General features: G+C 36.3%; 1 protein-coding gene across 5 annotated transcripts in view; it reads left to right on the top strand.

Annotated features, from left to right (window-relative positions):
- USP25 (ubiquitin specific peptidase 25) overlaps window positions 1-20,028 on the top strand; it is a 150,431-nt gene that overhangs the window by 75,543 nt on the left and 54,860 nt on the right. For all 5 annotated transcript variants that reach the window (XM_027077518.2, XM_027077517.2, XM_027077521.2 and 2 more), the window contains 3 exons: window positions 3,264-3,340; window positions 10,205-10,278; window positions 14,989-15,137. In XM_027077518.2, coding sequence (XP_026933319.1) covers window positions 3,264-3,340; window positions 10,205-10,278; window positions 14,989-15,137 — 300 coding nt within the window. The remainder of the gene's footprint in view (window positions 1-3,263; window positions 3,341-10,204; window positions 10,279-14,988; window positions 15,138-20,028) is intronic.

Genomic DNA, 20,028 nt, shown 5'->3' with positions numbered 1-20,028 from the left:
TGACGATGTTGTTATTCATCTTTATTAAAAATAAGTTGTAGTCATTTGAAACATTGCTTATTTGGAAGGTTTACTTTTACATTAAAAAAATAACGTGATCTTGAAAAGTCTTAAATGAAGCTGTGATTTATATTATGATTGAAATTAAGAAGTGAAAACGGGTAAAATTAAGAGTGTTCACAAATGTGTATATATAAATCTTCATGAATGTGTGATAGTCCAATGCTAGTCGAGTATACATGCTTTTGATATGTCTGTTTTTGTTGACAGGGAGTAGTTTCTTTAATTACTCAGAAAAGGTTTCTGAACTACATTAACTTCGTTATTGCTGCTTCTGGTTTTCAATCTTTGTATAGTGCTATTTTGTGGTTTTCAAAATCTATTTCTTAAAGATAATTGGGAGTTTCACATACAATTTGAGAAGTCAGAAATTAAAAAAGAAGGAAAATAAGAAAAGCAAAGAAAATATCAGTGTAGTAGCAGCAGTGATGGAGGAGATGGCAGTGAAGCTGATGAAACGTTTCAGGAGAGATTCCTAAAGCCACCACACTTGCAGCGGACTGGGCTGTATCTGTTATGTGGATATGTAGAAACTGTTTGGAGAAGGTTCTGAAAAGATGTGTAATTCTGCCACTGTCTTCCCCATGTTTTTTTTTTTTTGTTTGTTTTTTTTAAGACACCTTTTATGGCAAAGATACATCAGTGAAAAAGGTGCTCACATTAGGATTTGCTCTTACTTATTTTTGGTTGGTTTGGTTTTTAAAAAAATTTCTAACAAAGTTCCAGTGCTGTTTAGGTTTAATGTCTTACTCTTATCTGTTATAATAACACTTAACATAGTCAAATATTCTTAAAAACGATCTCAAACCCCATTTTAGAGTACTCCTGGTTCTACGTGTCTTTTTTTTTTTTTTTTTGTAGCACTATTTATTTAGTATGTGCACTATATTCTCTAATAGCTTTGGGCATAAAATTAAATTTAAAAAGTCACTTCTATTTCCTGACTTATTGTTTCTTATGGAATTGCTTTTTCTATGTCTTTTTCTTGGTTACTATGAATAGTAATCTTTGGGTATCTTTTCGTATTTAAGAATGAGGCTGCACAAACTTATTGGGAGGCTTATATGTACACTGTAGACTTTTTAGTTTTGTTAGAGTGGACAGGGAGACAACTAGCTGTTGTTAGGCTGTTACAGACTCTTGACTGCCACGATGTGGATGCCATTGCTTTAGGCTGCAGTGTAGACTAACTAGTTTTCTCGTTGTTAGTTCTTGTTCTCTGGAGATCTTTTAGAGTAGTTGCACGTTATATTCAGGTTGATACAGGTTTGATTCTCTTCTCGCAGACGCTTGAATCTGAAACGTTAGTGACAGAGTGGAATAAATCCACGAGTGAAGTAAACATCATTACTTGTTTAGAACGTGAATTCATACTTATATTTGATAGTCTTCTTAAATATATCATGTTTTGGAATATGCAAGAGTCTTGTGGGATACCCTTTGGTATACAGTACTGTCAATTTTAATTATACCCATAATTGTTACAGTTTAAAATTAAAATGTTGTGGGAAAGGCCTCATCTTTTTTCTCTTGATGAAAGCAGGCAGAATTCTTTTGTAAATGTTGATTTTAGATCAACTGCTTAAAAAGGGATTGATTTATTCTGAATAGTATTGTGATAAGTAGGAAACGTGTGTTTCTTGTTAGATTTAACCTTGCAAGATAAGTAAATTACAGAATTTTAAAGTTATGGAAAGTTGTGTTTAAGGTGTTCTATTAGTTTGTGGGGCAGCTGTAACAAATTACCATAAACCAGTGACTTCAAAGCAACTGAAAACTATTCTCTCACAGTTCCAGAGGCCAGAAGTCTAAAGTAGAGGTGGTGGCAGGGCTGTGGTCCCTCCCATGGCCCTAAGGGAGACTTCTTCTTGCCCTAACCATCTGTTGGTGGCTTGTGGTATTCCTTGACTTTTCGTGGCATAGCTCCTGTCTCTGTTACATGGCCTTTTCCCCTGTGTGTCTTTGAGTGTGCTTCTTCTCTGTTTCTTGTAAGAATACCTATCCATTGGATTTAGGGCCCACCCTAATCAAGGATGATCTCATGTAGAGATTTACCTTAATTATATCTGCAAACACCCATATTCTAAATAAGATTCCATTCTGAGGTTCCAGGTGGACATACATATTGGTGGGCCACCATTTAACCCACTCCAGTTCGTTTGGATGTTTATAACTGGATTTTTGTGCTGAGTTTAGTCTCTAACTATATGGCTTTGGAACAATTCACTTAAGCTTCTTAGATCCTAGTTTCAGCATTCTAAAGGTGAATGGATAGACCCAGATGCTCTTCAGAAAACTTCTAGCAGGAAGTATATGTAATAGTAAATTTGTTTAATACTTGGGGCTCTTTTGATAAATAAAGGCAGATTGCTTACATTCATTCATCTGTCTTTGGCAGAGCAGACTTAGTTGGATTGGTTTATTTTTTCTCCCTGGGTTCTAGATGAACCTATTTTCTATGTTCTACCTCACATTATTGAAAGGATTATGGTAGTTCATGAGTAAAACTGCCACTGTCTATTCCTGTTTTTCCATGTTAGGGGAACTACGACTGAAAGAAGGGATGGCAACAGGTGAGGTTTGTGCTAGTTCTGAACGGAGAATTTTAGAGTTCATGAGATGGTGGACTTGATACTGGGAGTTGGTGACTGATTAAACTAAACCTGTCCAAGGTAACATATCTTAGTAAAAGTGCACATGGCTTAAAAAGTTGTGTGTAAAGTTGAATTAAGAAAATGAATTGTCAAAAATCACATCTTCATTCTAAGAGAGAAGCCAGTAACAATTCTTTATATAATAAAGAACTCTGTTAATGTGGGTCCTTCATTTTATAAACATTCATTAGAGAACTCTTTTTTGGGGTGATAATTGTTTTTAAAAATCTCATTTGCAAATTAGAATTTATGTGTGTGTGTGTGTGTATGTGTATAATACATATATTTAACATATAACACATGTGTATATTTTTTCCCATATTATAACCTAATCACTGTGATTTATCATTATAATGCTGATTCTCAGATCCTAGTTTTATTCTCTGGTTAGATTATAAATATTTCTTGTATTTGATGTGAAACATTTCATATAATACTTTTGGGAGAAGTCAGTAATTTTATATTTGATATGACGGGCTGTAAGTTTTATATTGCAATATTTAGTATTTTTATGAGTAGGCTTAATAAGACCTTGTTTTCTTTCCACAGCAAGATGTGAGTGAGTTTACACACAAATTATTAGATTGGTTAGAAGATGCCTTCCAAATGAAAGCTGAAGAAGAGACGTAAGTTACCATAACATTTAGTGATGGGATTTTAGGAGATTGATAAATAATGCTCATTTTTTCCTTTTATGTATCACTGTTTATGGATAAATAGGAAGCTGAGATAAATATGTGGGAACCCAAAATATTGTCAAGTTGTTTGAAATTTTTGGCCAAAATGCTGGGTAGTTTTAGATTTCTTTTGTAAGATTAGAGAATCCAGCCAGAAATATCTAAAAAGCAACCCCTGAGAGGCTGATCCCACATGCCCAGTTGTTTTCTTTGGATTTGACAGTCTGTTTTCATGAGGAGGAATGGGTTAGTGGTGAGAAGAGATCCCAAGAGTGTTATTTCCAATGGAATCCTATTACATGGAATCACAAGGACAAGGATATGAAGTTCCTCTTCGACATTCTCTAGCTTTTTATTTTCTGCCCATCAGGTTGAACCATTAAGATTTTGGTTGTTTAAGAAATCTACACACTTTCAGCACGGTCCTACTCCCATTCTGGTGAGGCCCCTCTCTTAATACCAACCACTGGTTCCTTTGTGTGTCTTCATGAAACATGGGTGGACCATTTAGGATTTGCCAGCACATGTTCTGATGTGATCCTACAAGATGAAGTACATAAATTAACACCTAGAAGACAGAACTCCAGGGCAGAAAATTGTCTCCCTTCTCTTTTTTTCTTATTTTTAAATTATGACCAGCTTCACTGTTCAGTAAAAGTCATTGTACAGGTCTGCAATGAAACTAAATTAAAGTAAAAAATTTCTACTTCTACAATGTTAGCCAATAAGAAATGCCCCTAATCTTTAATAGAGACTTCCCCCTTTCATCCTTCATTTCCCAGGAGAAAAATAATTTCCCATATTATATTCCCTTGGTCTTTGAATGTAAAGTCAAGTCCACAGAAATTTTATACTTAAAAATCCGATTTTATTTTTGCCTTTGTGGTTGGAGTCTAACAAAAAATAAAAGTCACTTCCGAGTTTCTAAGTTTGTTCAGCCTAATGCTACATACATGTTATTTCTGTGCCTGAATAGCACTGGAGTTCTGCAGCTGTAGCCTGGGCTCTCTCACTTGGGTGTGTATAGATCCTTCAGTCCTTCAGAGGTTCACTTTCATATGCTTGAATTTTAGCTTTCAGAGGGTTATTACAACACACATGTTTAACACTAAATGGTCTCTTACCTTTGAAATTTTGAAACAAAAGCTAAACTTCAACCCTCTAGCTCTCAGTTCAACTATATAATATTCTCGGAACTTTGTGCAATCCAGACCCAAGTCGTTGCCAAAGGCAGTAGCAGAAATTTAGGATATGTTGTAAACAGGAAATCATTGGTTTTAATTCTGCCAGGATGCCTGCTTGCAGAGGGGCCACTTGCTTGCAGATGGCAATGTGTTGTGAACATAAATAGAGGTGGGAGAAATCTCTCAAGAGATAATTATGGTGCTAAGCCCATATAGTACTTGAAGAAAAAAAATTCTAATTTTGGTAAATTTTACTCAGAATGGGACAATTGAAAGCTCCTTCCTTCTTGGCATGTTTAGAAGTTTATGATGGTGACAGCTCTGGTCCTCAGGTTCTCCTCTTTCCTATCCACCCAAAGTTTTAGTTGCATTTTCCTTATGAGCTTCAGTTCCTAAGGCTCCAAGTGGTATATTGCATGACTTACTTTTGTGCCACCGTGGTGGTGCCCATGGCCGTTTGATATGGAATTGCTTAGGCTTCTGAAACCTGCCCCTTAGGTTAGTTTCTTTCTTCTCTTCATGTTAGTTTCTCTCTTCATGTTAGTTTCATCTGGAAAATCTTCCCATCAGATACCTGAAATGAAGCGGTTGATGCATCTGAAACCTGAGTCCCAGCATCTTACACTCTTTCCTCAGCTTTTGAATGTTCAACACCTTGTGTATATTTCTTTCTGCTGCATCTTTTTTCTGGGTGGCATATGCCTCTAAAGTTCACATACTTGTGTATTTTATTCTTCTTTTAGGACGATTTGGCTGAATTTTTAACAGTTTAACCTGCTTCTTAGCCTGTATGTCATGCAGAGCCAGCCCTGTTTGTTGGATGAGTGTCTTTTTTTTTCCTATTCTTTGGGTTTGTTTTCTGGCCTTTACATTTGTTTTTTTCTAATTTATCCCTTTGATATTGTCTTGATAGGTGCCTCATAATGAGAGCAGACCCTGATCCATGAGAGTTGTCCACCCTGGTTTCTGTCTTGTACAGCTCATGTCCCTTGTATCTTTCCTTAGAGTTCTAATACCAAAAATTCACTGGGCATGTTTCCTGAGAGTGTGAATAGTATCTGTATCCTCAGTCTGTGATAACGGAGTCTCTGAAGTTCTGTCAGTAATTCTTTGAATTTTACCCTGAAATCCCTAGTTCCTCCTCTCAAACCTATCCAGATTTTCTAAAAGTACTTCATTTAGTTTATCCTATCTTTAGTATATCATCCCCAATTGCTTTTTACCTCTTTCCATAGAAGGGTGCCTAAATCCTTATTCCTTCTGAGAGGGGGGGGCATTTTATCTTGATTTTGGAGATCTTGTTTATTATTTATTTATATGTTAATTTTCTTTGGGTTCTAGTCACCTTTTCTGACCTAGTAACTAACAGATTATTTCCCCTTTTTCTAAAACTGTTTTAAAAGAAGCTGGAACTTTTTGATTCCAATTCACCTGAAATCTTAACTTTTATTTGAAATATGTTCTCCATGTTCATTTCCCCATAATTTTCTATCTGCTCTTAACTGTTTGTGGAGCTAAAACTATTTTTGAATGCCTCTCCCTATTAAAACAGAGCTTCCCAGTTGGTGTGGCATGGCTAGCCAGATATGGGTATGTGGAGATATTGATCCTATTTCTGTGACCATGAGAAAATATGTCTTTTTACCTCAGAGTTCTCTGAATATATTATATATGTACCAAAGGTGTTAAAAAGATTGGGAAGCTGTGACTCTGTTAGCTATCCTAGGCCTTTGAATTCCTGTTCCAGCCTAATTCCCAAAGATAAGATGTCCCTGATACAAATTTTCTGTAGTGATTTCTTTTGGCCTTTGTTATTTGTGTCAGTCTATCTTTACTACTGCTTTCATGCAAGTGGTGGGTCTCTCTCATTTTTATTATAGGAATCTCGTGTCTTTTTAATTGGTCTTCACTTGCGTTCCTTACTTTTCTGTTGGTATAACCAGTCTGGGCCCCTGAGATTCATAGTTTAAATGCAGGGCAAAGAGGGGCGCCTGGGTAGCTCAGTTGGCTACGCGTCCAACTTCATCTCAGGTCATGATCTCGCGGTTCGTGAGTTTGAGCCCCACATTAGGCTCTGTGCTGACATCTCAGAGCCTGGAGCCTGCATCGGATTCTGTGTCTCCCTCTCTCTCTGTCCCTTCCCCACTCAAAAATGAATAAATGTTAAAAAAAATTAAAAAAAAAAAATGCCGGGCAAAGAATAGGACCTCTGAGAGGTTGGAAAGGACAAGGTAAACAATTTTTAGAAGATCAGTGTTCTGGGTTTAGAAGTTTAGAAGATCAGGGAAGGTCAGTGTTCACCACAGATTAGTGGAGAGTAGGACAAAATTCAGGCAGGATGATTTGAAAAGAGATTTAGAAAGTACATTCAGAATTGGGAGAGCTGCTCAACATCCAGTTTCTTCTGGCAAGTCACCAACCTGGGAAGTTATTGCTCATGGAGTACGTGTGTGACCATAAGGAGAAAAGTCAGGAATGTTGATTTCCTACATAAAAACAAGAGGCCACAGGAAGGAGATTCCCGCTAATATTCACATCTAAAGATTCATAGATTTTTGCGTCAAGAGAGACAGTCTTTGGATTATTCCTGTTTCCCATATCAGTCTTAAGTCCTTTTTATTCTCACAGTGTAAAATACATAAGGTATGAAGTAAATTTTTCCTATAGAGTTAAAATGCCCAAAAACTAAATATAGGTAGTGGGAGAGGATACATTGATTTTGGTGTCAGATTTGAGTCCACTTCACAGCTTGAGCACTTACTAATTTTGGGAATTTGGGCAAGTGACTTAACTTGCTTTATAGCTTTATTAGTACAATAGAGGTAATTATACTACCTGTTATCAGATAATTATACTACCAGATAGTCCAGTGACAACAACCCCAACAGTTTACAGTCTTATATTGTTAGATGTGTCCATTGGGTGTGAGCAAGGGGCTGTGCCCATTCTTTTGCTCAAGCCCAGGGGTGACAGAGGCTTTGCCTCATTACCTCTTCTGGGATCACCACAGCAGTGAAAGTACATGGGCTCTCAAAGTTTCTGCCACACATCACTTCTGCTCACGCTTTGTTGGGCAGAGCAAGTCATGTCGTCCACTTGAGTTCAAAGTGAGTGAGAACGCTTTATACCCATTAGGATAGCTACCATCAAAACCCCCAGAAAATAACAACTGTTGGCATGGATGTGAAAAGAATTGGAACCCTTGTGCACTGTTAATGGGAATGTGAAATGGTGCAGTTGCTTGGGAAACATCATTGTGCTTCCTCAAAAGATTAAAAATAGAATTACTATTTGATGGAAGGAATACCTTCACAATGTATACATATATCAAATCTTCACGTTGCATGCTTTAGATTTTGTCACTTATGCTTCATAAAGATTATATGATCCAACAATTATACTGCTGGGTCTTAAAGAGATATTTGTACACCCATGTTCATAGCAGCATTATTCACAATAGCCAAATGGTGGAAACTACCCAAATGAATAGATAATATAATAGATGAATGATGAATAGATAAATAGATAAATGAATAGATAAATAAAATGTGGTATACATACAATGGAATATCCTTAAAAAAGAAGGAAATCCTGACACATGCTGCAACATGGATGCTTAGTGAAATAAGCCAGTCACAAAAGATAGGCACCATATGCCACTTATGTGACGTGTCAAGAGTTGTAAAACTCATAGGAACAAAGTAAGAATGGTGGTTGCCAAGGCCTGGGAGGGAGGGAAAAGTGTGGAGTTGTTCAGGGAGTGTTGTGTTTCAGTTTGGCAAGATGAGAAGACTCCCGGAGATTGGTTGCACAACAATATGAATATACTTAACATTACCGACTAAACACTTAAAAATGGTTAGATGGTAAATTTTATGTGTATCTTACCCTAATTAAAAGTTTTGTAAATGGGGGTGTCTGGGTGGCTCAGTTGGTTAGGCATCTGACTCTCATGGCTCAGGTCGTGATCTCACAACTCTTGAGATCGAGAGCCCCCCATTGGACTCTGAGCTGACAGTGAGGAACCTGCTTGGGATTCTCTCTCTGTGTGCTCTCTCTTCCCTCTTTCTCTCTCAAAATAAATAAACATTAATTTTTTTTAATGTAAATAAAATGTGAGTGGGAAAGTATATCTTAACCATGTACCTGACACTAGAGAGCCAGAAATCTTTTTTTTTTTTTTTTTTTTTTTGAGAGAGAGAGAGCGCACAAGCAAGGGAGGGGCAGAGAGAGGGGGACAGAAGATCAGTAGCTGGCTCTGTGCTGATAGTAGTGAGCTTGACATGGGGCTTGAACTCACAAATAGCGAGATCATGACCTGAACTGAAGTCAGCAGCTCAACCGACTGAGCCACCAGGCGCTGAGGCCAGAAATCTTTTTGAATAGTACTGACAACTACCATACTACCTCATAGGATTGTTGTGACGATGAAGTGAAGTCCTTCCCACCAGTTGTTTTAAGGAGTAAATGGTGATGCACATTTATAAAGACACAGTGTCCTTCACCCATCCCCCACCCTTTTTTTTTTTTAGCAAATCAGTTTTATTGGTTTAAACACAAAATTTATGAAGATAAATTTTATACACAGTTGTGGATACCACACACTTTTATGTAGTAATGCCAAGATAAACTGTTTTCAGACCACAGAGAATAAAACAAAAAGAAAAGGTTAAAAAAATTGTCAACTTCTATTTGCTTCAAGGGAAAAAGAAAAAGAAGAAAACAATGTATCTGATAAATAATTTGGAAAATTCACAAATGACTACTTGTGCCTGCAACATGAAGGATGGAGTAGCTCCTTAGCTACTTTGGGTCAAACCCGGTGTTTTGCTCCTTCATTGTGACAGGCTGTTATTTATCTTTGAATGTTGTGTACTGTTCTATTTTAAATTTGGGAGATTACATATTAAAAATTTACAGAAATTGCCTCTGATTAAGGGTGGCTTTTCTTTGTTCCCAACAAGTCCAAATAAGCATGTATTGCATAGAATAAATGTATGAGATCAGAATGAACAATGATAAGGAGAAGATCAGTACTCCTTGAGCATAGACTATGTCAGGTCTTCTTGTTTTTGTTTTTGTTTTTGTTTTCAGGATTTCTCCACTTTTTTTTTTAATTTTTAAAAAACATTTACTTATTTTTTTATTTTTATTTTTCAATATATGAAATTTATTGTCAAATTGGATTCCATACAACACCCAGTGCTCATCCCAAAAGGCGCCCTCCTCAATACCTATCACCCACCCTCTCTTCCCTCCCACCCCCATCAACCCTCAGTTTGTTCTCAGTTTTTAAGAGTCTCTTATGCTTGGCTCTCTCCCACTCTAACTTCTTTTTTTTTTTTCCTTCCCCTCCCCCATGGGCAGGTCTTCTTGTAATGTTGTGCCATTTTAACCCTACAACAGCCCTTTGAGTTCAATTACTATTATTATCCTCAGTTGACATGTGAAAAAATGGAAGGCTAAGTTTAAGTGCCTTATCCGAGGTGATGTAAATAGCAGCCCTGAGTGAGTGACAATCACATAAATAAATGTCACTGACTTGGCATATATTGTTCTTTTAATGTTTTCTCTGTTACATACAGATACAAAAATTATAACCACATTTATGTTTTATACCATGCTTTAGGGATGAAGAGAAGCCAAAGAACCCCATGGTAGAGTTGTTCTATGGGAGATTCCTTGCTGTGGGAGTACTTGAAGGTATGGTTACACATGTTTTTATTTATTACATTTGAAGGGATATTATTATCGATTAGCTCTTGTCTTGACAGTGACTCCTTATTTGTTGACTGGTTTTTAATTTTAATTTGACTTATTCTGTCTACTGGTTCATGTTGCATTGTTACTACTAATCACTTGCACAGAAAACACAGAATTGAGTGAATGAAGAGGAAGGTACAAGGTCTATTATCACATACTAATTTATACTGGGCTAATGTTATCCTAATAGTCTTTCCTAGAGAAAGGTCTATTGTCACATACTAATTTATACTGGGCTAATGTTATGCTAATAGTCTTTCCCTAAGAAGGCTTCTGTGATTCTGTGAATTTGGGGGTACGGGGATTAAGGGGACATTTGGTTTTGAAAATGATATTGGAGTTGAATACTGGTTTTGCTATGATGATCAGTGTTTTTGAGGATTTCAAGTCTATGAATGTTGAAAGCTGCATTTAACAATGTAGCATAATCAGGGTATTGCATTTTTGGGGTGATTATAAAATTCTTTAGGTTCTAGTTTTCAAGAAAGAAGTGTACTCTTTTGAAAAAATCATTTAAGAGTGACACTACTCTATCTGCCTTAAATGCCTATTACTTTAAATCTGGGTCTAACCAGTTACTCTTCGGTTTTCCTAACAAGGGAAGGGAAAGGACTCATTAGATATACTTCAAATACTAATAATTACTAATCCCAAAGCATGAATTTTTGAAAAAATTTGAAACATTTTCCAAATTTTCAAATGGCCCAGCACATCAACTTTTAGAAAGTTAACCCAAATCACTTGAAGTATAAAATTTGGAAAATTGGTTTTCCTTCAGGATCTTAAGTAATGGATTCCTATGAAGTTTTGTTTGAACATAATTTTATAATTTGGGATTCAGAAAAAGGCAGACATTAACTCAGGATTCAGTCAGGCGTTTAAAAGGTTACAACTGTCAGTACATTTTTTAAAATTGTTGCCTCAAATACTGAATATTCATTATATAAATGGTGGGATATTTTCCAGTTTGGATTGTCCATACTGTCCTACTGATTTTTACTTGAAGTAGAGCACCGTATTTGAAGCAGTAGGGTGGCTCTAATCAGGTTGACTGTGTACTATTTATACCCTTTCTACTTCTGTTACCTTGATTCTTGAAAGTGATTTATTGGGGCACCTGGGTGGCTCAGTCAGTTAAGCCTCTGACTTCGGCTCAGGTCATGATCTCACAGTTTGTGAGTTTGAGCCCTGTGTAGGGCTCTGTGCGGACAGCTCAGAACCTGGAGCCTGCTTCAGATTCTTTGTCTCCCTCTCTCTCTGCCTTTCCCCTACTCACGCTCTCTCAAAAATAAATAAACATTAAAAAAAAGTGGTTTATTGAAATAGTTAATTTGTCAATCAGTATTAAAGTCCTGGTACTGGGTATTAGTTGTTTCAAAACTATTCTACATAAATGTGATTTTAGTACATTTCTACACGACCTATGTATTTGCTTCAGTAAAAATGATTTGGTTTCTTGCTCTTATCACTTTTACATATATTTTCTTAATGCTTTCTTTTAGACCAGAGGCTCTCAATTGGAGGTGATTTTCATTTGCTTTCTAAAGTTCCCTCGTTGCAAAAGTTCCTCAACTTTTCCAGAACATCTAGTCCATTGACCCTTTCATTTTATTCCTCTAGGCCCTTTTCTTTACTTACTTCTTTGCCCATTATGATCATTCTTAGAAATCTCTAACACTCCCTTTCCCCCATTCCCCATCCACTACCTCTCTGGCTGTTCTCTGACCGTCACTGGGATATTCATTTTCTCTCTGTGTGCACCAAGTACCCGAGTATCACTGGGGAAAAGTCACTCAGTGGGCAAACTAGAAATGTTCCATGAATTTGTAGCATATACTAAGTGTCCCTGGTCCCAATCCTGTGACACTACCTGGCATCCTTACTTGTTTTGTTAAATCACTGTCTTCTATCCCATTTTCTGCAATAACAATTTTTATCTTTTCTGTTTTTTAAAAAATTAGTTTAGAGAGAATGCATGTGCACCCACAGTGGCAGAGGGGGAGAGGTAGAGGGAAAGAGAGAGAGAGAGAGAGAGAGAGAGAGAGAGAGAGAGAATCTTAAGCAGGCTCCACACACTCAGCATGGAGCCCAACATGGAACTCGATCCCAGGACCCTGGGATTGTGACCTGAGCCAAAGTCAAGAGTTGGACACTCAACCTACTGAGCAACCAATACCAATGCACTCCTTACCTTTTCTGTTTCTAATTTAACCTCTCTTTCTCTTCATTCACTCAGAAAGACCTTCCTTCAGGTTTTATGGATTTACCATGAAGCTAAGAAATCTAACCAGAGGTCCTAAGGTCCCGAATCTAATTTTGTTTGTAATTTTCTATCTTAGGTCTTAAAAGCAAGTTTCTCAAATAAGTGAGTTTCAGGCTCCACAACCTGGATCCATCCCAGCCTATACCACATTCTTTTTATTTGCCCTTCCAGATAATAAGGAATTATTCAGTCTTATTTCCAAAGGCTATTGTTTATATGTTCTCAGAATCTCATCCCTTCATGCTTTCACTCAGACCTTGCCCTCTTTGTTATCTTGCCTTTTTCCTGTATTTTCAGCTTCTCCCTCCACTGTCTTCTTCATCAATATTTAGATGTGGTCTTGTAACTCCCATTGTAAACAAAAAAGAGCTCCCTTCACATAGTCTTCTAGTTAATCTCATTCAGTTGAGAGAGGAGTTTGTTTTTACCTGTAAGTCCCCATTTATTCATCCCATCCCACTTTTGCTTCTGGCCCCAGACTTCTTCTAAAAGAGCACTTTCTAAGGTTATCAATTTCTAATATGTGTTCAAGGCTGTCAGATTCCACTTAGTTCTCCTATTGAACTCTTATCAACTATTCATGCTATTTATTCTTTGTCCCTTTTCTTCTTTTTTTTTAAATTTTTTAAAACATTTATTTATTTTTGAGAGATAGAGCATGAGCAGGGGAGGGGCAGAGAGAGATGGAGACACAGAATCTGAAGCAGGCTCCAGGCTCTGAGCTGTCAGCACAGAGTCAGACGTGGGGCTTGAACCCATGAACCGTGAGATCACGACCTGGGCTGAAGTCAGATGCTTAACCGATTGAGCCACCCAGGCACCCCTGTTCCTTTTCTTTTTTACTATTCAGTCCTTAAAAACACTTCTCTGGCTTCTATGGTACCATATTCCCTTGGCTGTTTTTCCCTATCTCTGCGGCTACTTCTTAGAAGTTGTAATTATAGCCTCCTGTTTTATCTAAAGGTAGGAGATCCTTGGGACTCAGCTCAGGCCCCCTGCCTTTTCCCGTCTGCCAGTTTCCCTCAGCAGAGTCTCATTCACTCTCTTGATCCACCGCTGTCAGTAGCCAGCAATTCTCTCATTTATAGCTTCAGACCAGAAGATTAATTTTAGTTACAGACTCATATCCAACTCTCTTCTCAACTGGAAATGCCATGGGCCTAAAACTGTGATTGCCACTACTGCCTTAAAACAAAAGGAAAAAAAAATGCTCTGCTCTTTATTTAGTGGAGCCCCTTTTAGAACATAAACAATCAATTGAGTTGCTTATGCTAGAAATCCGAGTATCATTCTTGATACCTTCCCTACTCTTCTGTCCCCTTTCCTGCCAATGAACCACCAGTCAATCATAAATACTCCTTCCTGAATATGTGTATAAAAATTTCATCTGCTTTTGTACACTTTTACTATTAACACCCTATCCCACACTGCCTTTATTTCTAGATGGATTCTTTAAGTCTTCTAACAGTCTACCATCTATTTAACACAGAAGCCATAAAGATGTTTCAAAGATAAAAATCTGATCCTATCATTCCTAGATTTAACTATTCAGTGACTTTCTGTTATACTCCAAATATACTGAGGAGAAAAAAATTCTTAACATGGGCTTCTAAAGCTTTATAGATTTTGTCCCCTTACCTGATTCTTCATTATCACCTTCCTGTTGGGAAGGAAGATGACATAATTCCCTAAGGAATTATGTCCTCCCCTTAAGCCTTCAGATATGCCAAGTTCTTTGCATCCTTGAAGTCTTTGCATGTGTTGTCCCTTAGCCAAGAATTCTCCACAGCACCCTGACACTCTGGCCTGGCTAACTCCTACTCACCATTCAAGTCTCAGTGTAAATGTCATTTTGCTATGGAAGTCTTCTCTGCTTTACCCTCCAGCCCTAACGACTAGGTTAGCTCTCCTTTTCATACCCTCTCACATTACTCTGTTTTGCCACAAATTTTTATAGCACTTATAATGGTAAGTAATTTTTTGTTCATAATTATATGTGCAATTAATATGTGTAATATCGTTCTTCCAAAAGAGGCTGAGAGTTTCCTCAGCTCAGGGACCATATATATCTGTTTCATCCACTGCTATACATATTCTCAGTGTTTAGCACAGTATCTTGTCCTTAGAAAGTATTTTTTGAAAGAATATATGTATTTACACACACATACATATAATTACTTCCATATATACAGGTGTGTAATTAATATCTATGGTTCGATGTGAATGTGCATATGTGCATGTATAAACCAACAAGAAAATTACAATGACTGCTCTGTGGAACATAATCAGAGTTATGGTTTTCAGGTTCAGGAGGTAATTCATACACATTTACTTTTAGTGGCTAAAAGGCCATATTGAGTAACAATTAACTTTCCCTTCTTCCGTAGGGAAAAAATTTGAAAATACTGAAATGTTTGGTCAGTACCCGCTTCAGGTCAATGGATTCAAAGATCTACATGAGTGCCTAGAAGCTGCTATGATTGAAGGAGAAATTGAGTCCTTACATTCAGAGAATTCAGGCAAATCAGGCCAAGAGGTGAGTTTAGCATCTTCATTTTTCATTTCTCCCCAGGTCTTTCTTACACTGCTGCAAAGTATAATTTAAGGCTCTAATTATATAGCTGCCTAATACTTGAGAGAATACTCAGATTATGTGTTTGGATTTAATTATGGTAATTTAGACATTTGGGAAACCTGCACAAACAAGTCTGTAATCTTACATTAAATTCTCACTTAAACAATTTAGCTTAAAATTTTCCTAAAGCCTTCTTTTAGGACATTGTTAAGTCTGTTTAGAATTTTTAAGGAAGGTACCAGTCACTGTGGCATGCTAGTCCTGGAAGTGAGGAAGAAAAACACTGATAGGAGGGTGGAATTTTATATAGACATATGTTACTAATATCAAATAGTGTTGGAATTTGTCTAGATTCCCTTTTTGGTAAAATTACTGTGTAATTGCATGAAGAGCAGATGGAAGAACTTGGCTTTCTCAAGAGAGATATAACTTAAAAAATACAAACCTGTTTGTTTCCACTGATCTCTGTCTTTTCATTCGTGTCTCTAGATCCATCTGTATATCCATCCACCCATCCGTAAATTCATCCATGTGTGTTACTAGAATAGAAGGCAAAGGACAGATCATGTGCTGCAAAATCGCTTATCATTAAGCAGTTGCTGATAGTTGTCTACTTGTAAGCTCTATTCCGGAGGGTAGAGAGCTTCATACGTGTTATTCTCCACATAGCCCTAGTGGATAGTACAGTGACTGCAGGTAGAATTATGTAATGACTGAATGAATGAAATGTCTCAGTGTTACCAAAAAAGTTTCTGAGGTCGTTATCCCTGAAGAGGTGCTTAATAAATATTAAGTGATGATAGCTCTGTGTTTATCTAAAAAGGGTCTGAGTTCTTGTGTCTTTGAAAATAAATTGCATGTATCTAAATTTGTGCTTTTTGTTTAGAAAAAGATATGATTAATCATTTTTTTGTTCTTCATCCTCATTTCCTTCTCTTCTCTTATGTACCCAACAAAAAAAGAAAGAAATAACATTTACTCTTTTTTGGCTTTTTGTTTTTAAGAGTGGGGAGAGAGCGGGGGTAAAAGAGAAAATATTTGAGATAGTTTTGCTCTCTACATCATAGATCATCTACTTTAGTGAGTCTCAGCAGATGCCTAAGCCCTGCTTCAGAGCTGTCCATCAGAATCTCCGGTAGGGATATGGTACCTGGGCCCAAGAGCTCCCCCCCTGATTCCCATATAGACGTCCAACTAAGAATATTTAAATTAGGCTTAAAGAATATTTAAATTAGGCTTTAAATTAGTCTCTAAAGATTGGGACTCTCCTAGGATCCTATAATGGAACAAGAAAGCAGATTCCCCTCCCCACTCTGCCCCAAAATGTGATCTGTTTTCTGTTTAATAAAAGGATGACGGGTTGGGGCAGGGAAAGGAGGGATGGCATTCTCCTTACTCTATCAAACTGACTTATAAGTGACATAGACATTGGTTTATTGGTAAATAATTTAGAAATTAATTGGTAAATAATCTCTCACATATTCGCAGCTTTTAAAAATGTTTTTCTTACATTGAATATGAATTTCATTTATCTTAAAAGCTCTAGTTTGTTCTCCATCTTTGGCTTCATACCCTGAATGCTCTATACTGTAGTATGTATTTTCTGCCTGGGTTTTTACATCCAACCTAAGGGGTACAGTCATTTGTTTCCTCTGAATTCAGCAGTTTGTAAGCAGTCTTAATAATAGCAAATTCAATTACCTGTGATTCCTATTACCAGTTGCCTAGATTTGCAGGACACATTAGTTTCAATAATAATTTAGCCTGATTTAAGAGACTATCACTGACTAAAGTAGACTGTCTTAAAAGTTTATAATAATGTGCTTAAATTATAGCCTTATTTCATTATGTCTTTCAGAATAACTGTTTTGTTTCCTAAGTATCTATAAAGACCAATGAATAACATTTTAGGTTTGTTTCTAAATTCACATAGTCCCTACTCCTACACTATTATTTAGTAAAAATTATTGATTTTACTTTGATACAGAAAACATCTGCTTTGCTGAAATAGCTGTAGTCTAGTAATAGAGAGGACCTCTAGTGTCCTGAATCACTCGTGTTAAAATATCCAGTGTGGCCTATGAGAGTTTAAATTTCTGGAATGACATATCAAGAGACAACTGAATAAATTAAAAATGATTATATGTAAGATAACTGTACAAATATTTTTATAAATCATAAATTTTAAATTTTAATGAAATTGTATGCAATTTATGGATGAATCAAACTATCTTAGAAAGCCGGAGATTTTTTTGATTGCCTGTTGGAGCAAAAAAATTTCAGAGAGTAAATACCTCACTTCTATAAATAGTGTGTTGTACATTTTCTTTTGATTACTGCTATTCACATATAAGTATTTGTACCATCCTACGACTTGCATTTTCCACCCACTGGTGTATCACGAACATCATTCCATGTGAATGTATATGGCTTTACACCATTCTTTTTAAAACCGGCATAGTATCAAATAGCCTGTATTTCTAAAATTAAACAGTTTTAATTCTTCTGTAAGACAGTAGTTGGACAAAGAATAATTTTAAAGAATGCTTATGTATAAATACCCTTGAGAATTTAGGAATGAAGGATAGTCAGAAGCGGGATCTTTGGGTCACCAGGCGTACTCATGTAAAAATGTAAGTACTGCCAAATTTCCCTTCACAAAGCTGTACTAAGTTATAGTCAGAGTACTAAGAGAAATTTTATGGAGCTTTGAAACTAAATTAGGGAAACAGCACCTACATGTACCATATTAGACATAGGTAAATGTTGTATGGGAAATTTATCTTTAAAAGTGAAAAGGCACTTTGTAGTCCGTTTTCAATTGCAACAACGTGGGTGGAACTACAGGGTATTATGCTAAGTGAAATAAGTCAGAGAAAGACAGATATCATAGGACTTCACTCATATGTAAAATGTAAGATACGAAACAGATGAACATAAGGGAAGGGAAGCAAAAATAATACAAAAGCAGGGAGGGAGCAAAACATAAGAGACTTAAATACAGAGAACAAACTGAGGGTACTAGATGGGCTGTGGGTGGGGGGATGGGCTAAATGGGGAAGGAGCATTAAAGAGGGCACTTGTTGGGATGAGCACTGGTTGTTATACATGGGGGATGAATCACTAGAATCTACTCCTGAAGTCATTATTGCACTATATGCTAACTAACTTGGATGTAAATTAAAAATAAATAAATAAACTTAAAAAGAAAGTGAAAGGGCAAATGTGTGAAGCTGCTTAAATGACTAAAACTAATTTTTGAGTTGGAATAGGAAGTTTTTGCTTTTCATCCTTAATTTATATCCTGGTTTTGTCTGGTGTTCTGTGGGAATCTGAAACGGTATGTCTGCTTTTTCTGTCTGCTGCTCCCTGTGTTCATGTAAAATCACAAAAGCAAGGTATTTAAAACATGTTAATAGAAAAATCAGCTATTAGAACTCATAAAAATTATTACATTCCCTTTAGAAAATATTTGTTATAGTCATAATAAGTTCAGGAGCATTTTTGTTGCCCATGTTGATTATGTATTTTTTTTATTCACTGCCCTAATCTGTTATTTCTGTAGGGTTGTTATACAATATAATATAATAAATAATAAATGTGTTTACAGAAAAGAATAAAGCCTTATTTTTACCTTTAATGACTTGTGTCTCACAAGCATGGCATGCCAATTAGAGAAGTAAATACAGTTTTTTATTGAATACAAAAATAATATTCTGAAAGAAAAACATCTGATTGTTGTATATGTAAAATTCTAGTTCTCTACTGCTATACTTATGCTAGACAAACCTGTAATATTTTCTAAGATGAATTAAAGGAATGTCTGGCTGTCTCTTCTTGTCCCATCAGCTTTAGAATAAGAAAGTGAATTGGGGCGCCTGGGTGGCTCAGTTGGTTGGGCAACCAACTTTGGCTCAGATAATGATCTCAGTTTGTGAGTTCGAGCCCTGAATCTGGCTCTGTGCTGACAGCTCAAAGCCCGGAGCCTACTTCAGATTCTGTGTCTCCCCCTCTCTCTACCCCTCCCCTGCTCACACTCTGTGTCTGTCTCTCAATAATAAATAAATGTTTAAAAAAAAAAAAAATAAGAAAGTGAAATCCTTCCACTCTTGTAATATGAAAAAAACTGTCACTGTTGTTAGAGTAAAAACAGTCACAACGGAGACATATTATATAACTATTATAAACATTCTTTCTTAAAGTATGGAAGTTATTTCCTGGACTTTTCATGGTCTACAGAGAAGCATATGCCCAATTTGGGTGATTTTATTTCTATTGGCCATGGTAGGTTTCCATGAGTTAAAGTATGTAACTATTTAATTTTAATGGTTGACATTTAAAATACTGCAGTAAAATATGAAAGTAATAGTTCTTGAAACCTACTTACTTACTTTAGTATCATAAATTGGAGTAGAGAATATTATCCTAAGGCCTCAAAAGTTTTCTTTATGACATATATGTAGTATGACTTAACTTAAATACTAACTTTAGTTTTGCATTAGAATTAACTAAAATTTTTGCCAGTGCCATGTGAGAACAAATAAATAAGCAGACTGCACAAGAGATTTTAAAACTTAAGAGATGCTTCTGGTGTTAGCTCTTTTGTAACTTTCCAGTCAACTTCAGTTTTAATAGCCATATAAAATACATTTCTTCAACTTCAGCTTTTGGTTAAATAGAAACCGAATCTAACTCAGGAAATTGCAATTCATGTAATCATAATTAGCGTTTGGGGAGGGAGAAATAGTTTTGAATAACCATTTACATTTATTAGCTTTATTTAGAGAAAAGTAGCAACTTTTAAGATCTTAGTCAAATTCAGTTTGCCAAATGTGCATTGTTCCTGCTTTTT

This window comes from Acinonyx jubatus, chromosome C2 (genome assembly GCF_027475565.1).
Source record: "Acinonyx jubatus isolate Ajub_Pintada_27869175 chromosome C2, VMU_Ajub_asm_v1.0, whole genome shotgun sequence".
NCBI lineage: Eukaryota > Metazoa > Chordata > Mammalia > Carnivora > Felidae > Acinonyx > Acinonyx jubatus.
This window is presented reverse-complemented; position numbering and strand designations above follow the sequence as displayed.